Consider the following 18,268-nt stretch of genomic DNA (forward strand, 5'->3'; position numbering starts at 1 on the left):
CTCCTCTCAACTCCTATTTAATTTTTTCTCCTTTTTATTTTTCTTTGATTTTTATTTTTTGTATTTTTTTTATTTTTAAATTTTTCTCAATCCATATTTTTGTTGTCTCTTTTTTATTTTTTCTCAATCTGTATTTTTTTTCTTCCCTCAACTTCTATATTTTCTTAATTTTCTTTATTATTTATTTTTTTAAAATATTTTTCTTCATTTTCTTTTTTTTTTTTTTGCAATTTTTGTTTTTTCTTTTCTTCGATTTCTTCCAATCAAGTTACGTCCCATGAGCAAAAGTTGACCCTACCACTTCGTAGAGGTAAAGACATGACTTTTAATCAAAAAGTTACGTTTCATGGACAAGAGTTGATACTATCACATTGTGGTTTGATTTATGAGATGTTCTATAACTCTTACCTTAGAGGTATGTAAGGACTTTCAAACAACAAATTATGCCCCACGGGAAAGAGGTGACTCTACCATATTATGTTTTTATTAATGAGATGTTCTACAACTCTTGCCTTATCGGCAAGATTTCAAATAATAAATTATGTCCCAAAGGAAAAATTTGATACTACCACGTTGTGTCTCCATTTATAAGATGTTCTTCAAACAATAAATTATGCCCCGCGGGAAAGAGTTAATACTACCATTTTATGTCTTCATTTATACGATGTTCTACAACTCTTGCCTTATAGGCAAGACTTAGTCAAGGACTTTCAAACAAAAAATTATGCCCCATGGGAAAGAGTTGACACTTTCATGTCATGTCTTCATTTATGAGATGTTCTACAACTCTGGCCTTATGGGCATGGCTTATCCCAAGAATTTTCAAACAAGTTACGTACATTAGGCAAGAGTCAACACCAACACATTGTGTTTTTTACTTATGAAATGCTCTATAACTCTTTTCTTAGAGGTATGACTCAGCCCAAGGATCATCAATATAAGGGCTGATTTTCCAAGTGAGAAATATTTTAAACCATGTAGAATTTCCATAATATCAACTTTTTTTTCATATAGAGAATTGAATTAGCTTTCCAACGATACCAATTTCGTTCAAATTCGGTATCGGAGTGAGAAGTTATGGCCCTTTTACTGAGAGTTGTCGGAACCGCCCAAGTGCGAAGGACAGGTTGACGGACACCGTCGAGTTTGCGATGGACCGTCGCCCAGACCATCACAACCAAGGCAGTGACTCCCTCTTCTAGCCCAAGTGCGACGGCCAAGATGACGGACCGTCAAGCTAGCGACGGACCATTGCTAGAACCGTCATAACTAAGGCAATGTGGCCTTTTTCTGACCAACATGAGATGGACCATCAGACTAGAAATGGACCATCACTCCGACCATCGCAAATCTCGTTCAATAATTTTAAGTCATTTTTAAAAGGATCTTTTGGGTTTTTTTCCTTTTAATACCCTGATATATTCACAACAAAGTAGATAGCCTCTTTATCTCCCAAAACATCCAAGAGCTAGAGTTTCTCCCTCAAGAGCAAATCCAAAACCCTTCTCCAATAAATTCAAGAACTCACCATAGATTCTACAAATTAAGTTGAGATTTGAGTTCCCCAAGTAAAAGGCTTCAAGAACCCTCTCTCAAGAGTAAGGAGAAGAGTCTCAAGCAAGTTTGTTTATCTAAGTTATAATCTAAGGTATATGAGGTTTTGAACAAGGGTAATCTTTTTACCCTTGTGCCCAAAGACTTATTTTAAACTATAATTTTTCTACAATTTATGAGATTTTACATGAAATTGAATTAGGATTTTTCACCCATTGCTATTGGTTGCAAGCTTTTGATGTTTCCCATGAATTGAAAGTCAAATAGCATGATTTTACATATTTTCCTAAGAAATTGAAGCTAGGTTTATACCCTATAGTATTATTCCTTGAGAATTTAATGGTTTCAGTGCTCTAGAAATTGAAATATATGAGTATGTTGAGATTTTAAGGCAAATTGCTAAACATTCCAGATTTCTGTATGGTTTGTGCATACTTATGACATCTAGTATGCATTTTGACGAGTCTTAACTTCAGATTTGATTATGGGTCACTAACCCTACTTGAGATTTCAGTTTTTATGAACTTTTTTGCTAGAAGCACCTTTGATTTGAGTATTTTGAGATCATTAAGAAAGTTTTAACCTTAATGGTCATAGTAGCCTTGAAATCCACTTTACTACGTGAGATTATAGATTTTATAGTTAGGTTCTTTATGAACCACGAGATTATTTTTAAAGTGGATTTCCATGAGATGAGCGTAGCTAACTAAAGAGAGTAGTATTTAGCATCGAGTTGGGTAAGTTACTATGGTTTCATACCCCAGAACTACGTGCCACCGTAGGATTGAAATTTATAGGCCCGAGGCTGAGATAAGTGATCACTGAGTTAAGGTTATACTCCCTGGCAAGAGTATGATGCCTCTCCCCAACATGAGATTTCTTTCTTATGAGGGAAAGACGTTGGAATCCATGTAGCTCGAATGGTTTATGTCGGTTAAGAGAACCTCCCTAAAGTACTTTCCCTTGAGATAGAATATCTTCCCTAAAGCTTTGAGATAAGTGATTTTCCCTAATAGTAAGATTTTCAAAATAGTTTCTTGAAGTAAAACTTTTCCAAGAAGAAAGTAGTTTTCTCTACTAGTAAGAGTTATAGAATTCCGAGTTCCAAGTGTCTTGAGTTTAAAAGAGTTCTAAGTTCTTGAGAATTAAAGAAGTTTTACTCTCCATGAGATATATGCATGAGTTTGAAAGTATTGTTAAAAGCTTTCTTTATTCTTCGAGTAATGAGAATAAGAGAAGAGTTTAGATTTTAAAGCTAAAGTATAATGACTCACGAGATTTGTTTTACATGCTTCATTCTATTTGATTTATGAGCTTTATATTGTAGACGTATTCAAGCTATGTGAGTCATTCATATTTGCATGCATGATTTGATTAAAGAGTATGGATATTGCTTTCTGTAAATGCATACACCCCCATATACTTAGTACATTCCCAAGTGCTGATCCACATATATGTCTATGTGCTACATTGTTTTATAATGTAGGTTTAGGTACTCAGTCCCAGCCTCGTCAGTGATTTTCGAGTACCTTTGTCTATATCTCTACAGTGGTGATTCCTCATGGTTCGAGGATCTATCTTCAAACATTTTTGTATTTTAGTAGATTTGTTATTGCTTTCAATTCAGTTTGAGTCAGTTGGGGACCTGTTCTAATGGATCTCTAGTTCATGGAGTAGTAGAGGCTTTGTCAGACTAGTTATTAGATTGTTAGTATGTTGAGATTTCCAGTTTTGTGGTCGTTTGGACTGAGTATTTTCTTCGTATTTCCTATTATTTGATATGACAGTACCAGTGTTTTGTTTATTTCATCTCGAATTGAGTTATTATATGTAGTAATAGGCTCAAAGATTTAGCTTGGGGCTACTTGTAGCCTTGAGCACCATGTGACATCCTGGAAGGTGATTTTGGGTCGTTACAATCAAACAACAAGTTATGCCCCATGGGAAAGAGTTGTTACCACGACATTGTGTATTGATTTATAAGATGCTTTATAATTCTTCCCTTAGAGGCAAGACTTAGACCAAGGGCTATCAAGCAACAAGTTGTGCCGTATGAGTAAGAGTTGTCATTACCACATCGTGTTTTAATTTATGAGATATTTTATAACTCTTGCCTTAAAGGCAAGACTTAACCTAAGGATTTTCAAACAAACAATTATGTCACATGGGCAAGAGTTGACACTATCACATTATGTTTTGATTTATGAGATGTGTCATAACTCTTACCTTAGAGGCAAGACTTAGCCCAAGGACTTCTAAACAATAAGTTACACTTCATGGGCAAGATTTGACACTATAACATTGTGTCTTAATTTATGATATGTTTTATAAATCAAGGATTTTTAAACAAGAAGTTATGCCCCATAGGTAAGAGTTGACACTACCACATTATGTCTTGATTTATGAGATGTTCTATAACTCTTGTTTTAGAGGCACGAATTATTCCAAGGACTTTCAAACAACAAGTTACACCCCATGGACAAGAGTTGACACTACCACATTGTGTCTTGATTTATGAGATATTCTATAACTCTTGCCTTAGAGGCAAGATTTAGCCGACAAGTTACGCCCCATGAACAAGAGTTGGCACTATCATATTGTGTCTTGATTTATGTGATGCTCTATTAGTCTTGCCTCTAAGACAAGACTTAGCCCAAGAACCTCCCAAAATAACAAGTTATGCCCAATGGACAAGTGTTGACACTACCATATTGTTTCTTGATTCATGAGATTTTCTATAACTCTTTCCTTAGAAGCAAGACTCAACTCAAGGATTTTCAAATAATAAGTTATGCTCCACAAGCAAAACTTGACACTGCCACATTATTTCTTGATTTATGAGTTGTTATATAATTTTTTACCTTTAGGGGAATGGTGAGATTGACGAGGATGTCTCCCACCGTATTGGGGTGGGATGGATGAAGTGGAAGCTCGCCTTAGGGGTGTTATGTGATAAGAAGGTGCCGCCCAAGCTTAAAGGCAAATTCTATAGGGTGGCAGTTCATCTGGTCATGTTGTATGGAGCAGAGTATTGGCCAGTCAAGAACTCTCATATTCAAAAATTGAGGGTGGCGAAAATGCGGATGTTACGTTGGATATGTGGGCTTACTAGGGGTAATAGAGTTCGGAATGAGACTATTCGGGAAAAGGTTGGAGTGGCTTCGGTGGAGGACAAGATGCAGGAAATCCTATTGAAATGGTTCGATCACGTGATGAGAAGAGACACGGATGCCCCGATTCGTAAGTATGAGAGGCTAGCATTGAATGATTTCAGGCGGGATAGAAGTAGACCGAAGAAATATTGGAGAGAGGTAATCAGGCGAGATATGAAGCAGTTATAGCTCACTGAGGACATGACCCTAGATTGGAAGATCTGGAGGACGCGAATTAAGATAGAAGGCTAGTGCCAGTTTGGGTCGTTGGGGTAGGACATTACTTGATAGGTGTATTATTCTTGTTAGGTCAACGTGTTGCAGGCTTTATTAAGAATTTCTTTAATATTCCTTGTTTATTTTTCCTTGAGGGTGGCGTATTTATGTCTTGTCATCTTGTCCTATGCTTTATTATGGATTTGTTTATTATTCCTTGTCTTGAGTCAAGGGTCTATCGAAAACAGCCTTTCTACTTCTCCGGAGGTAGTGGTATGGACTGCGTACATCTTACCCTCCCAGACTCCACTGTGTGGGAATACACTGGGTTTGTTGTTGTTGTTGTTGTTGTTGTTGTTGTTGTCTATAATTTTTTGCCTTAGAGGCAAGACTTATCCCAAAAGACTTCCTAACAACAAGTCATGTCCTTAAATTTATTTTAATGTCGAAAAAAGAAGATTCCTTTGCGGATTATCCAACTTTTTATTTATTAGCAAAATATAATAGAAATTGAGAGAGAAAAAGAGAACAAACAAAATTGAGAAATTAAAACAAAAAAGATTGAGAAAAAAGGGAAAAAAAATAAAAATAAATAAAGGTTAAGAAAAAAGAGAGGAATAAATAACAAAAGAAAAAAAAAAGATTGAAGAAAAAAAAAATATGAGAAGAAAAAAATAAAAATAAAATTTGAGAAAAATGAAAAAGAAAAAATGAGAAATGATAAAAAATAAAACAAAATAAAAAATAAAGATTGAGACCAATGAATTTTAAAAAAAGGAGAGAAATGAAGAAATAAATAATGTTTGAGAAAAAAAAGGAAAAAAGAAAAAAATAAAAGTTGAGACAAATGAATTAATACAAGAAAAGAAACAAAAGTTAAGGTAAAAAAAATTTGTAAAAAATAAAATAGAAGTTGAGAGACAAATAAGAGTGAAAAGGTTAAAAAGATTTAAGAAGTAGAGGTACAAAAATGTACTTGTATTATGCATTAAAAAAAAACAGCACTAAAACTTTTTCTTATGAAGATAAAAAAGTCAAAGTTACACACTATTGAGTCATCTCATCTAATTTTGTGACCAATATAGGTTCTCATTTTGTTCATGGGTTTTATCTCAAATCGTGCTTCTCTGTGTCAAGTATATCCAGCGATGAGGCTCAATTTTTACCTCAAACAGAGTTGAACATGTCATTAAAATATTTTAATGAACTCATTTTGCTATATCTATGAGTAAGCTTTTTAACTTCCCCACCCCAAAATTGCAGTTATGACAAACAGTGAAACCACACATAAAATTAAAAAACGCTTAAAAACTTGTAGTAACTAGAATGTAGAATGCTAGGGTGATTGAGTTAGATAAATGTTGGCATTCAGAATCATTCCAGTTCAAAAACGAAGTTGAAGATGAAATCCAGTTTCTGTAGACAACATTATACAAAATTATATTGTATATTGGGTGTAAACACTGAAATACAATATGCTTTTTCTTCTCTTCTTCTTACTTTTCTTATTTTTCGACATATATTATCATGCATTTCATATACAAAGTTATACATGTATTGCACATGTGAAGTTGAACTCGGTGGTAAAAGTCAGATCGCTCACTTTTTTGGTTTTCTCTGCGTAGGTAGCAGAAGTGCAGGAAATACATTTATACAATAGTTGCAGAATGAATTCTCGATAGTTCGCTTAACAAATCAAACAAGAAAAATAATGTATATTATCCTTCCTCTTTCCTTATACAGCAAGATACAAGTTGGTCTGGTGAAAGCTTATAAATAGACAAAGAAAGAAGCTCAAGAGATTGATAAAATCAGAGTTCCAGCTTACTCAAAAATAGAGAAGCACTGGATCTGAAGTTTGAATTCTTACCTACAGACTCACTCCCTTCTTTCTTCCTTTATTTGGTCCAACAACACGATCGACCATTCTTGCAAAGACAGCATAAGGCTTAGTATGATATCATAATCTGCCACATATCCACATTATATCGAATAGTCACAAGAATCTTGTGTCAATGTTCTTCACCGGATCTTAGCTTTGTCCAAGGTCGATGTAGTTTGTTGCACTCTATAACCTGCACCAAGAAATTCATCTAAGGTATGGTCCCTATGATGGAAAACCAATGTTGTCGTCTATTTTTATGGTCTCGTCAGAAGGCAATGCACAAACTAAGAATGGAAAAGAAATGTAAACAAGATGAATGTGAAAAAAGTGAGCTAAACATTAAGTTTGAAGTTGTTCAGCTAAATTGTCATTTTGGCATTACTTCTATACAGAACTGGTATGCTTGATTTGATACAGTGATTAATTTGATAAAGTAAGATGATTATTATGGTGGAGACATAATTAAAAATGTAAATGTGAACTCTCTCAAATAGAGTAAAATTTTTGACGAGATGATCACAAACTTTAACTTCGTAGCAAAGCCTCCGTGATACCCTCTTAAGGAATTTTGGATCCTTAATCATTTGTCATGATCCAAAGAGTATTAAAGGAAGTCAAAGTTGTTGAAAGGATATTGCAGTCTGTAAGTATAAAGTCCCACTCCAAGAAGACAGTGCTTAAGTCACCAAGGATTTTAGCACCTTGAGACTAGACAATCTAGAAAGTGAATTAGCGACACATGAAATGTCCTTGAATTAACACACGAGGCAGTGGGGGAAAGCAAGCAAATAATGATCAACTTAAAGAAAAAGAGAACATCAAATAATCAAGGGGTGCAGAATTCAGAGGTGGAGGAGAAATTAAAGAAGCACAGATAGAGGTAAATTTTTGTCATGGTATAGATGCCACTGAATGCAAACAGAACTCAACCAATATCCAAATTGGTGTGTCAATAATTCATGGGATGACTAAAATGGATGATTTGGTTAAGATTTGTTCCTTTCCAAAAGAGGTTGGTGTTTGACAAGAAAGAAATGTTTGAAGGTCAAGATGAACAAGCCAAAGAAAGCAGTTGAGTTCGTCAAGAAAAAGTTTTTCATAGTGGCAGAAATAGTTGATTGATCAAGGTCCAGAACCACTATAGAAGTACATAGGATATTGAAAATGCAATCAATTTCGAGCCATTTTCTGAGATTATATGTGTTGAGATGATAACAAATTGTTTGCCAACGACACTACTCTACCACCTACAAAAAGGCCAAATGGAGTCAAAACAAATTTACAAGACCAAATACAAATCAACTGGAATGAAAATTGCTTTAAGGCAAGCCTAGTTGTCAAAAGCATACCAAGTAGAATAAAAAATATGCTTATGATATTTTGACTGGATTCTTATTGACCCCTATCGATGAGCAATTGAAATTGATTAAGCATGGAACGACAACTTTGTTGATGCTACATATTTTAGGAAATTAGCGGAGAGTCTAAGGTACTAGACTTCTACAAAACCTTATATTATGTATCGCATGCTCAAATTTGAAGATCTTGGTTTAAGAGAGGTAATGTTGAAATTAAACTACGATTAGTAGTACCAGATTAATTTGAAGTTAATACTTGTTACTTTCTTTATTTCATATTTAAATTGGATTTATAATCAAAGTAACATAGAAATAAGATTTCTAGGATCAAAGCCTCCTATGTCCTCTCTCTACTTAGCTAGATTTCTTCCTTGCAACTATTGCTGAATCTTTCACATGTGCGTAAGTTATCTTTGGGGGTATTTTGAAGCGTTCAGCATAGTTTCGAGTGGAGACAAAGGTATTGAATTCGAGTCTTCCAGTCATCCATTATTAAAAAAGAAAAAATTCTACATGCTTGGCCCATGAAGAAGAATCAAGGCAGCACATGACCGGGCGTGTTGGAGACATAATTAAGGAAATCTACGTGTGCTGTGTCTAACAGCTTCATCTTTTAAATGAGATGATCATGCATTTCAACTACCCAAACAGATAATAAATTTCAGCTAAAATTTTTGCATGAGAATATAAAAATTTATTGCTTGAAATACCATGGAGAAGCAATTCCAGTTTTTGGGAAAGTTATCTACTGTGTTGAATCTTCTCTGTTTGGTTCAAGGACCTTTTGAACACTGTAAACAGCGGAAAAAGGATCCAAAATATGCAAAATCATGCAATGGAAGCATTACCAGGGAAGCTTTAGAGTATCTTTCAACCATCCATGCTTTGAGCAGTTTGCAACAATTCTATTCATGCGCACAATGATCTCCGAAAATGTTGGCCGTATAAAAGAATCCGGATGCCAACATTCTTCAATCAACCTAGACATTCAGCAAAGATTGTAAAAGAAACATGACATCACCACTGAACTAATCCTAAAGCAATAAGATCAACAAAAATATTTTAGAGAGACAAAGCCTTGCCAGATGAATGGCGCAAAATCATTTTGTTATATTCTTTAGGACTGGTATAATATATTGCAAAATCATCTTGTCATACTCCTTAAGATTACTAAAATATAAGGAAATCTAAAATAAGGTAATGCGCAGTTGCACACTGTAAAGGTGGATATTTATCATCAGATAGATGGAAACAGGAAAATAAATCATCATCCACTTAAAAATGTCCAGGATCTTCAATGAGCTCTGGTAGGAAAAGAACATCAAATCGGAGAATGCAAGTTCAAAGTCAAATGACAACAAATAAAACTGGACTAAGCAGCCAGATAGCAGAAGCTAAAGCAAAACACACATTACTTTTGAAAACAACAAACAAAAATCCTTTGCTCAATCCTTTCACAAGAAAGTCATATCCATCAGAATGATTTGGAGTATGACATGGAATGTCTCCTATATTCAGTATGTGATGTTGCTATAACTGCATAGGAACGGCAAAAGACCAGATTGCGTCCAAGTATTGAAAATAAAAGCGAACAGGTGGGCTTACTCTCTAAGGTCCGGTGGATACTTAGATTTTGACTTGAATGATGGTCTTTTATCCTCTTTGCACATCAATCTAGCAGCCTCTTCAGGGGACTTGGGATGAAAAGGTTGGCATCCTTCCATCATCTAAACCCAACAAAGTTAACCAAAATTCAACAGTAAACTAAATCAAATACTGAAAAAGATAAGAGCTCTAGAATATTTGAGGAAGACTACAATTACCTAAAAGAATTATGTAGCAAAACGAAAGGCAGCCATAAGTTAAACTTTCTGAAATTGAATCTGTACCTCATAAAGTAAAACTCCAAAAGAATATACATCCACACTTCTATCAAATATTTCGTCATTATAAATCTCAGGTGCTATATAGGTACCTACAAGTAACAAGAAAGAGAATGCAACAGGCAACAGTTATCGTAGTTACAATTTCTCCTGTCATGAAATTAAAATACATTTAAGTCCATCACCTGAAGTTTTAAAAGTTGACACCTGCATTGCTTGACTATTCAAAAATGTCAACAGGTGCATATCGGATTCTCCAAAAGTAGTGTATTATTGGAGAAACCGACATGTGTACAACATCGAAAGTAAAGAGTCAGCACAACTTAGGTGGACACTAGTATCGACCTGGAAGGCTTTTTTTCTGCCTTTTATAAGGAGTATTGTTATTTAACAGTATGAGCTCAAATTTAAATACTTACTTGCACGGTCAACAGCTTCAGGTTGCAGCGACTTTGCTTTGTCAGGTGAAATGTTTGACAATCTAATCAAACCAAATCCTGCAATTTTCAACAGACCACCATTGTCCAGCAAAATATTTCTGGCACCTTACAAAAATTACAAACATTAAAAGAAGTAGATATTTGACACGAGTATACTGAAAATGGGTACTTAATATATAAGAATCATAAAGCATTTAGTTTTCTTACTTTGGCATTAAAAGACAATGGATGATTGGGTCCGGTTTACATTCATGAAGATAATTCATGCCCCTGAAAATAAGATCATACGACGGAAATAGGATACAACCAACGAAATTAGAATATCTTATCAGCATGAAAATAAAACATCTCAGATGTACCAATAGAGATTTTTTTCAGTACATATGAAAGAGATCAGACTTGCCTGGCAATATCCAGAGCAAATCTTAAAACCTTAGAAGGAGATAGACGTCCCTTCTTCTGAAGATAGCTACCCAGGTCACCCTGAAAAGTCCACAAACATGAATGCACATACCTATCGGACAGCTAAGCCAAGAAACAAGAAGTAGAGCGCATAAAATCTATAAGAATGAAAATACATCAGGAGAAAACTCAAAGCACAAAATTGGATGTACTCTTGATGTAAGAGCTGATTGAATATTTCCCAATATTAATGTATGCATAATTAACATACAATATTGACAATATAGTGTGTAGGCGGATAGAGTGAAGAAGGGATTTTTCTGTGGGGAGCAGGGTAAAATAGAGAAATAGAGAAAGCTTACACTTGGATGATGCTCTATTACTATCATCATTGGCATATTTTGAGTAACAGCTCCAACAAACTGAACCACATTAGGATGCCGTACTTTTTCCAACAAAGTTAATTCATGTTTGAAAGTGTTACTGCATGCAAAGGTAATGGAATTAAGGTGATTTTAACATCAAGAATAGAAACAATTAACTGAACGATATGATTTGACAATTAAGCATGTCCCCTGAACATTTCAATGTCTGAGCCAAAACTTGTGGAGATCACATAAGAATGAATATTATAAGTTTCTCTTGATTCAGAAAGGCACTAGAAAAAGGAAAGAGCTATCAGTTTTTCTTTCAAAGAACGCTGACAGCTAGTGTTAACAAAAAGGAAAAGAAGCTATGCTTTATGCATCCTAACTTTGGAATTCAAAGAAACGTTAGATGAAATGAGAGCATCGACTTATTATGTATTATGCGACAAACCAAGGTAGAGGAATGGTCTCCTTAACTAGGAAGCAGAAAATTACAAAGAAGCTTATACAATTGTGCGTACAAAATTCCTGTTTCAGAGAAATGTTAGTATGAAATTGCAAAAATGCCTAACAAAAAGGCCTCGGGAAGGACCATCTGTGATCCTCAACTTATTCCATATTACTACAAATCAAAGATCCAGATCCATCAACTCAATCTGCCAGAATCTTGGAAACATATGAATCTAAAAATATTTTACCTAATTTCATCTTTCTATCCACTTTTAATGCTCAAAGGATCATATTCATGGATAAAGACTGTTGAAGTATACTATTCACATGAAGCAGTGTGACTCGTTGATCAGAAGGAAATACACGTTAAAATTTTTGCTAAATGTATTTCCAGCAGCTTTAGGGATCTGGTTTTCTTATGGTAACTTGACAAAAGCACCTTACAGAGCCATCCCAATACCATGTTCACAATCTATCTTAAGAAATAAAAGCAAGAACTATTTATCAATCTGCAAATAAAAGTCAACTGTGGATGTGAGCACACATAATGATGTCATCAAGCTGCTCATAAGACTATGATATAACAGAACCCAACTTACTGGAACACCCTACTTAATCAAACATGAACGCGCTCCAATAGATCCTGATTTCTTTTGTTAGGAAAGTAACTTGTTGACTAACACTAGGAAATTTTCTTAGTTATCTCAGCCTGATTCCTCCAAACGATGAGCCTCAAAATTAGTATAAACTGCCTGAGCTTCACCTACATAACAAGCAAACTAGTACACAAGGGATACATGAAATGTCCCCCAAGTGAAAGTGAAGAAAATAATGGTTTGAACACCTGACAAGACAACCCAATCCGGTATAATCATCTGCCAAAGCTGCACAACTAATTAATATCCAGATTAGTGTATCATGACAAACCTTTTCTAGCCACAGAAAATCAGGCAACATGGTTACTAGCTGAAGTCCAAAATATGCATGTCTCTTCGGTAAGCATATTTCCAAATCCAATAATAGAAATGTGCCCTATGGTTGTGAATCAGGAGATCAACAGAAAATAAGTTAACAACTTACATAGCTTCAGGGTCTGCATAACTATCCTTGTCAAGTATCTTGACAGAAACTTTTGTCCCATTCCATTTAGCAACTTGATACGAACCCTGTTGAAAGGCAAAGAAGTTGCAACAAAGTGGTTAAGAGAAGATTGAAAAATTAGCTATGCAAAATCAAGCACAAATTGTACGAGGAGAGGCAAGCCAATGCAGACGTCTTGTAGCTTACTTCAGAAAGCAAAGCAGGAAATGAAATGTTCAAAAGTTTGCAAACGTTCAAAATTTGAGGTTAGGTTTCCTATGAGGTAATGTTGATTTTTATTAATCTTAACTCGCTGCCAAATGAACTATAGTTGATGACATAATTGAATTAAGATGTTTCACCAACCCAGCAAGCTGAAAATTTAGAAGTATACCTAAAATTTTAGAGTTACAACAAATTACTCACTTAACCATCACAAGTTCAAGTGGAGAACTAAATCTGATTTCAGATAAATATGTAGTAAGATGATCTCCTGATTCTGGATAGATATGGACCAAAGAATAGTAGCGGTACTTAATTTTTTCTGTAGAAACATCGGAGCACCATACATTTCAAGTTTAGTTTATAGTAGTATAGTAAATAAATTGCTCCCGGTTGTTCAATCATTTGATAACCAGAGTCATTCTTTAATAAGTGTGATCACTATGATTCAGACTCAATAGAATTTGGTCAGGCCAAAAGGTTTGTATCATTGAATATAGGTTCTACAAAGTGTACCAAAATTTGCTTATACTGGCATACGGTAAATTGCATTTTAACGCTTTCATCATTTCTAAAAATTGAAACATCCCTATGCTTATTTTGAAATAAAAGAAAGTCCTTACCTTTGATATTCCATCCCTTTTCCGGATTTGAAGCTCCAGTGGATTTAGTTCATATTCTGGAACTTCTCGAGGATTTGCTACAGTCATTGGTGTGTTTCTGAGTTTCTAGCAATGTGACAAATACTCAGCACCATAATATCATAAGGCTATCTTTAACCAGAAAATTATCTTCCCACTTACCGGGACTTTGGCCCCTCGGGCCTTTAAGATATTGTAAACTTCATTATTTCCATAGTATTTCGCATCAGCTGCAGCCTGGCATAATAATAAGGAAGTTCAAGGGATGCACCTGAACCCTCATAAAAATAGTATTGTCCAAATGCAAAAAGATAAATAAAATTAGAAAATTAAGGAGATACACAGTCTGTAAATTCTTAAGTCTTCATTTTTTGATCTCAAGTTAGACTCGCTGAAGTTTAGAATTACGATTTCACCATATTACATGCTCTTAAATTTCATCAATTATCAAGGAATTATAACATATCAAAGAGAATAATAGCATATATCAATAAGAAAAATTTATCATAATTCGAGGTTCATTGGGGTGCAAATGCTGATTGAAACAAGTGACAAGAATAACAACTGTAAATATGCCCTACAGCAATAAGTGAGGAGGATACTTTCACAAAACATATTAATACAATTCAGAGATTAGATTCAATAACATTTTTCAGTCATACCAAACACAATACATCATACATATACTCCTTTAAGTCGTGTTACTTTTTGGATTTTGAGATTCGAACAATTCTTCTTTGACCAGAGGCGGATCCAGGATTTTGAAGCTCCGAGTGCCAGGATAAATAGTAACGTATGCAACATTTTGCGGAAGTGGTCTCATTATCCATAGAGGAAATCTATGACATTATCCATAGAGGAAATCTATGTTTAAATTTGTAAACTGCCTTTTAAACAATGTAAGGCACTGCCTTTTTGGTATGGCTAGGTCTTTTCTTAGTTGCACATTTTATAGTTTAAAAAAAATAAAATCTCCTCCAGCAGATTCGAACTTGGGTCCCCAAGCAGCAAATTGCGACCTCTAGACATTGGTGCAACAAGCCCCTCTGTTACTTTGGGTGCCACAGTTAATATTTATACTAAATTCGTGTACAATATCTACAGATATACACATGTAAATATAGAGTTTCAATCGAGACTACGGGTGCCGTGGCACCCCCAACCCAATACATAGATCCGCCCCTGTCTTTGACCGTGACTTTTTTCATGTATATTCTAAATATTTTATATTTTCAATTACTATGACTTACATTACTTTATAATTAATTTCCAAATATGAAGGAGTAAATTTAATTTAAAAATTTGAAGTTTCCGAGCCCGAATTAAAAAGGACAGCCCTTGCTATGTGCGGGATCAGGGAAGGACCGGATCACAAATGTCAATTTTACACAGTCTTGCCCTGCATTTCTACAAGAGACTGTTTCCACGGCTTGAACAAGATCTGGAGGTAACATGGTGGCAATTTTACCCGTTAAGTCAAGCCTCCCCTTCCGCACCTGAATTCAAAGTCAAAATTAAACTTCTTGACCATCCAAATCCAAATTATGTCAGATAAATTCAGGCAGTACAGTTTATGAGCCAAAAAAATTGCAAAAGCAAAAAAATTACCGTGCTTCCCCATCGATCACGGGCATCAATATTAGCCTTCCTACACAACAAAAGCTTAGCAACCTCTACATGTCCTTCACAAGCAGCAATATGCAAAGCAGTCCTTCCATCTAAATCAATACTATTAACATCAACATCTTCATCCAACAGTTCCTTAACTCCATTCACATCACCTTGACATGCCATGAACAATAGCTGCATCGTCGAATCCAAATTATCCGGTACAGCATTTTCGAATGATGGACATCTACGTATTGGATCGAGCGATGATTGCCTACCAAAGCTAAATCTCATATTGTTATTCCTTGGATCCATTGAGTTTTGTCTTTTGAAACTGAATTTACCGCTCATTCTCAATGATCCTGTTGAGAATTGTCGAGATATTCCTCGTGTTAGACGGTTTTTTAGATCCATTTAACCGTTTATAACAACTTTTCACCTCTATATTTCAATAACACAATTATAATAATTTCATCATCATCATGAGAAGAAATGCCAAAACATGTTTAAAAAAAAAAATGTATATGTGGGATTATGAAATCTAGGAGGATTTGTTGTAAAGGAATTGAAAGTAGAGAATTGAGAATAAATTTCTCAGAGAAAGAAAGAAAGAAAGAAAAGTGCGTTACAATCTGGAGGAAATGAACGGGATATTATGAAATGAAAATGCTTTCAGGTACAAACATCCACACAGATTCCCGGAAAATACGTTATGATACTGATGTGTTTTGGGAGAATAGTCCACTTATTTTCCCTTTTTTCTTTCATTTTGTTTTCTTGTAATACCGTAGGTAAAAGCTTATCCGTATCAAAAATATTTACACTCAATTACAATTAATAAACAAAAGACGCGTGTCACTTTATATTATTGCAACTATTAGTAGTTAGCTGGTTAATTACAATGTGTTTTACACTTGATTTTAAATAATAATATCAATAAATTTGATGGTCTTTCTATTCTCTCCTAAATCAATCAATACTACATTGCTGCTTATCAAAGGTCATTATTGGCTATTGCAAACATGAAAACTTTTCCATTTATCGGATTTCATTACCAACTAGACATCAATCAATCAATATATATAGGCTGAACTCATCGACAGACATCTAAAGTTTCTGCGATCTTTCACTGAGTAAATTTTATTCATGATCACTACAAACCTGAAAACTTTTCCACTTATCGAATTTCATTACCAACTAGACATCAATCAATCAATATATATAGACTGAACTCATCGACAGGCATCTAAAGTTTCAGTGATCTTTCATTGAGTAAATTTTATTCATGGTCACTTAACTTTGTATCTATTATGCAAAAGTCATTTTTCTTTCATTCATTTTATCCATGGTCACTTAACTTTATATCTATTACGCAAAAATCACTTTTCTTTTATTCATTACACAAAAGTCATTTAACTTTACCCCAACCATCACAAAAGTCACTATAACCGAATTTTACAATAATTATATCAAAAAAATTATGTGGCAACCTTAATTAGTTCTTATATGGTGTTTGGATAAGATTATACGTTGGTCAAAATGGCTTAAAAGCCACTTTTTACTTTTACGAGTGTTTGGCAAGTTTCAAAATTGCTTTAAAAAAGCCGAAAATTGTTTTTTATAAGCTAAAAACTAAAAACTCCAATTCCAACTTATTTTTTTTTTTTGGGGCTTTTAAGCCATTGTAGTTTGACCAATTAAAAGACATTTTTGTCCCTCAAAATTCTCCCTTATTCCAAAATTACCTTTGTGTAGCCGCAAAATAGCTTTTAATGCTTGTATTAATTGAATATTTTCACTTTTTGTAATATTAGTACTTCTTTTGTATGATACTTCTAATTTATGAAATATGAATTTTTATATATTATTCCCCTTCTTTAATATATTCTTTTAAATTTAGACAACTATTATTGTACAACATATGAATTTCTCTAATAAAAAAATAATTCACCAACCAAAATATATGGAGAATACTCATTAAAGATAAACAACTTCATGGACGATTAGTGAATGATCCATCTATGTTTCACGATGCAACATTTGTATTTACCAATGTTTTAATGGTGATAGTCATTACTAAATCAACGATTAATATATTTCTAATTAAGATTCTTTTTATCAAACAAATAGTATCATTTGTAACCAACTATCTATCTATTAATGTAATTATAATAATTAGTAACATATATAGTTTGCTTAATGATTTAAACTCTTTTAACAAAAAAGGTTTTTTAGTGCACAAATTAATAGTCATTCATGAAAATATTTTTAATATATATATATATATTAAAATATATATTAATTTTAATTTGAATCATTTTAGATATAAAAATTAATAATAATCAACTCTATGTATTGTGAACAGCTTTAAGGGTATTTCAGACATTTTGACCTAAAAAGTGCTTAAAAGCATTTGTTTACCAAACACATCAATAACTTTTTTTCAGTTTCAGCACTTTTATTCAAACACGTAACTGTTTATTTTTAAAATAAGTTCAGCACTTTCAAAAGCACTTTTAAAGAATTTTTTAAAAGCCACTTTTTTTGGCCTATCCAAACGGGACCTTAATGTCACGACCCGATTTTCGAGTCATGATGGCACCTACCACATCCCACCGGTAGGTAAGCCAATACCGTAATCAGGAGCTATTGCAGTTGGTTACCTTGGAAAGAATGTCCAACTTGGACCCATATGTGAACACAATATATAACAACAATATTTCACAACAAAGGACAGCCGATATTCAAACACAAATCCCACGACCTGATAGTATTAATACAAGAGCTTCTAAAGTTGACAAGAGGAATTTACAATCTCAGAATCTAAAATGTCTTCAATAATCTCATACATTTGTCTCGAAAGCAAAAGACAAATAAGAATAGAGGGGAAAGAGGGAAACTCAATCTCCAAGAGCTCACCCTATCTCCGAATAGTCAACTCGCATGAACTAGCTCAATGGCAGCAACTAGAACCTGGGTCTGCACCAAAAAGGTACAGAAGTGTAGTAT

At 34.1% G+C, this 18,268-nt stretch overlaps 1 protein-coding gene across 2 annotated transcripts; it reads right to left on the reverse strand.

Annotated features, from left to right (window-relative positions):
* Window positions 1-6,582: 6,582 nt before the first annotated feature.
* Window positions 6,583-16,043, reverse strand: LOC107847377 (integrin-linked protein kinase 1). Of its 2 annotated transcripts, XM_016691583.2 has the most exons (12): window positions 15,260-16,043; window positions 13,814-13,888; window positions 13,634-13,738; window positions 12,789-12,874; window positions 11,253-11,373; window positions 10,892-10,971; window positions 10,696-10,758; window positions 10,468-10,586; window positions 10,055-10,140; window positions 9,771-9,892; window positions 9,014-9,145; window positions 6,583-6,997 (listed from the first exon to the last, which is right to left on the reverse strand). In XM_016691583.2, the coding sequence occupies exons 1-12, from the start codon at window positions 15,671-15,673 to the stop codon at window positions 6,991-6,993; spliced, it is 1,410 nt and encodes a 469-aa protein (XP_016547069.1). In that variant the 5' UTR covers window positions 15,674-16,043; the 3' UTR covers window positions 6,583-6,990. The 2 variants fall into 2 exon arrangements, with proteins under 2 accessions (XP_016547069.1, XP_016547078.1); XM_016691592.2 differs by lacking the exon at window positions 6,583-6,997 and having other exon boundaries at window positions 9,010-9,145.
* Window positions 16,044-18,268: the final 2,225 nt, after the last annotated feature.

This window comes from Capsicum annuum, chromosome 1 (genome assembly GCF_002878395.1).
Source record: "Capsicum annuum cultivar UCD-10X-F1 chromosome 1, UCD10Xv1.1, whole genome shotgun sequence".
In the NCBI taxonomy this organism is placed as follows: domain Eukaryota; kingdom Viridiplantae; phylum Streptophyta; class Magnoliopsida; order Solanales; family Solanaceae; genus Capsicum; species Capsicum annuum.

Coding starts and splice junctions, on each gene's coding strand:
- LOC107847377 (XM_016691583.2), bottom strand. CDS start 15,673: ATGGATCTAAAAAACCGTCTAACACGAGGAATATCTCGACAATTCTCA. Junction 13,739..13,813: donor CCCGAGGGGCCAAAGTCCCG/GTAAGTGGGAAG, acceptor TCACATTGCTAG/AAACTCAGAAACACACCAAT. Junction 9,146..9,770: donor TATCCACCGGACCTTAGAGA/GTAAGCCCACCT, acceptor CTGAATGTCTAG/GTTGATTGAAGAATGTTGGC.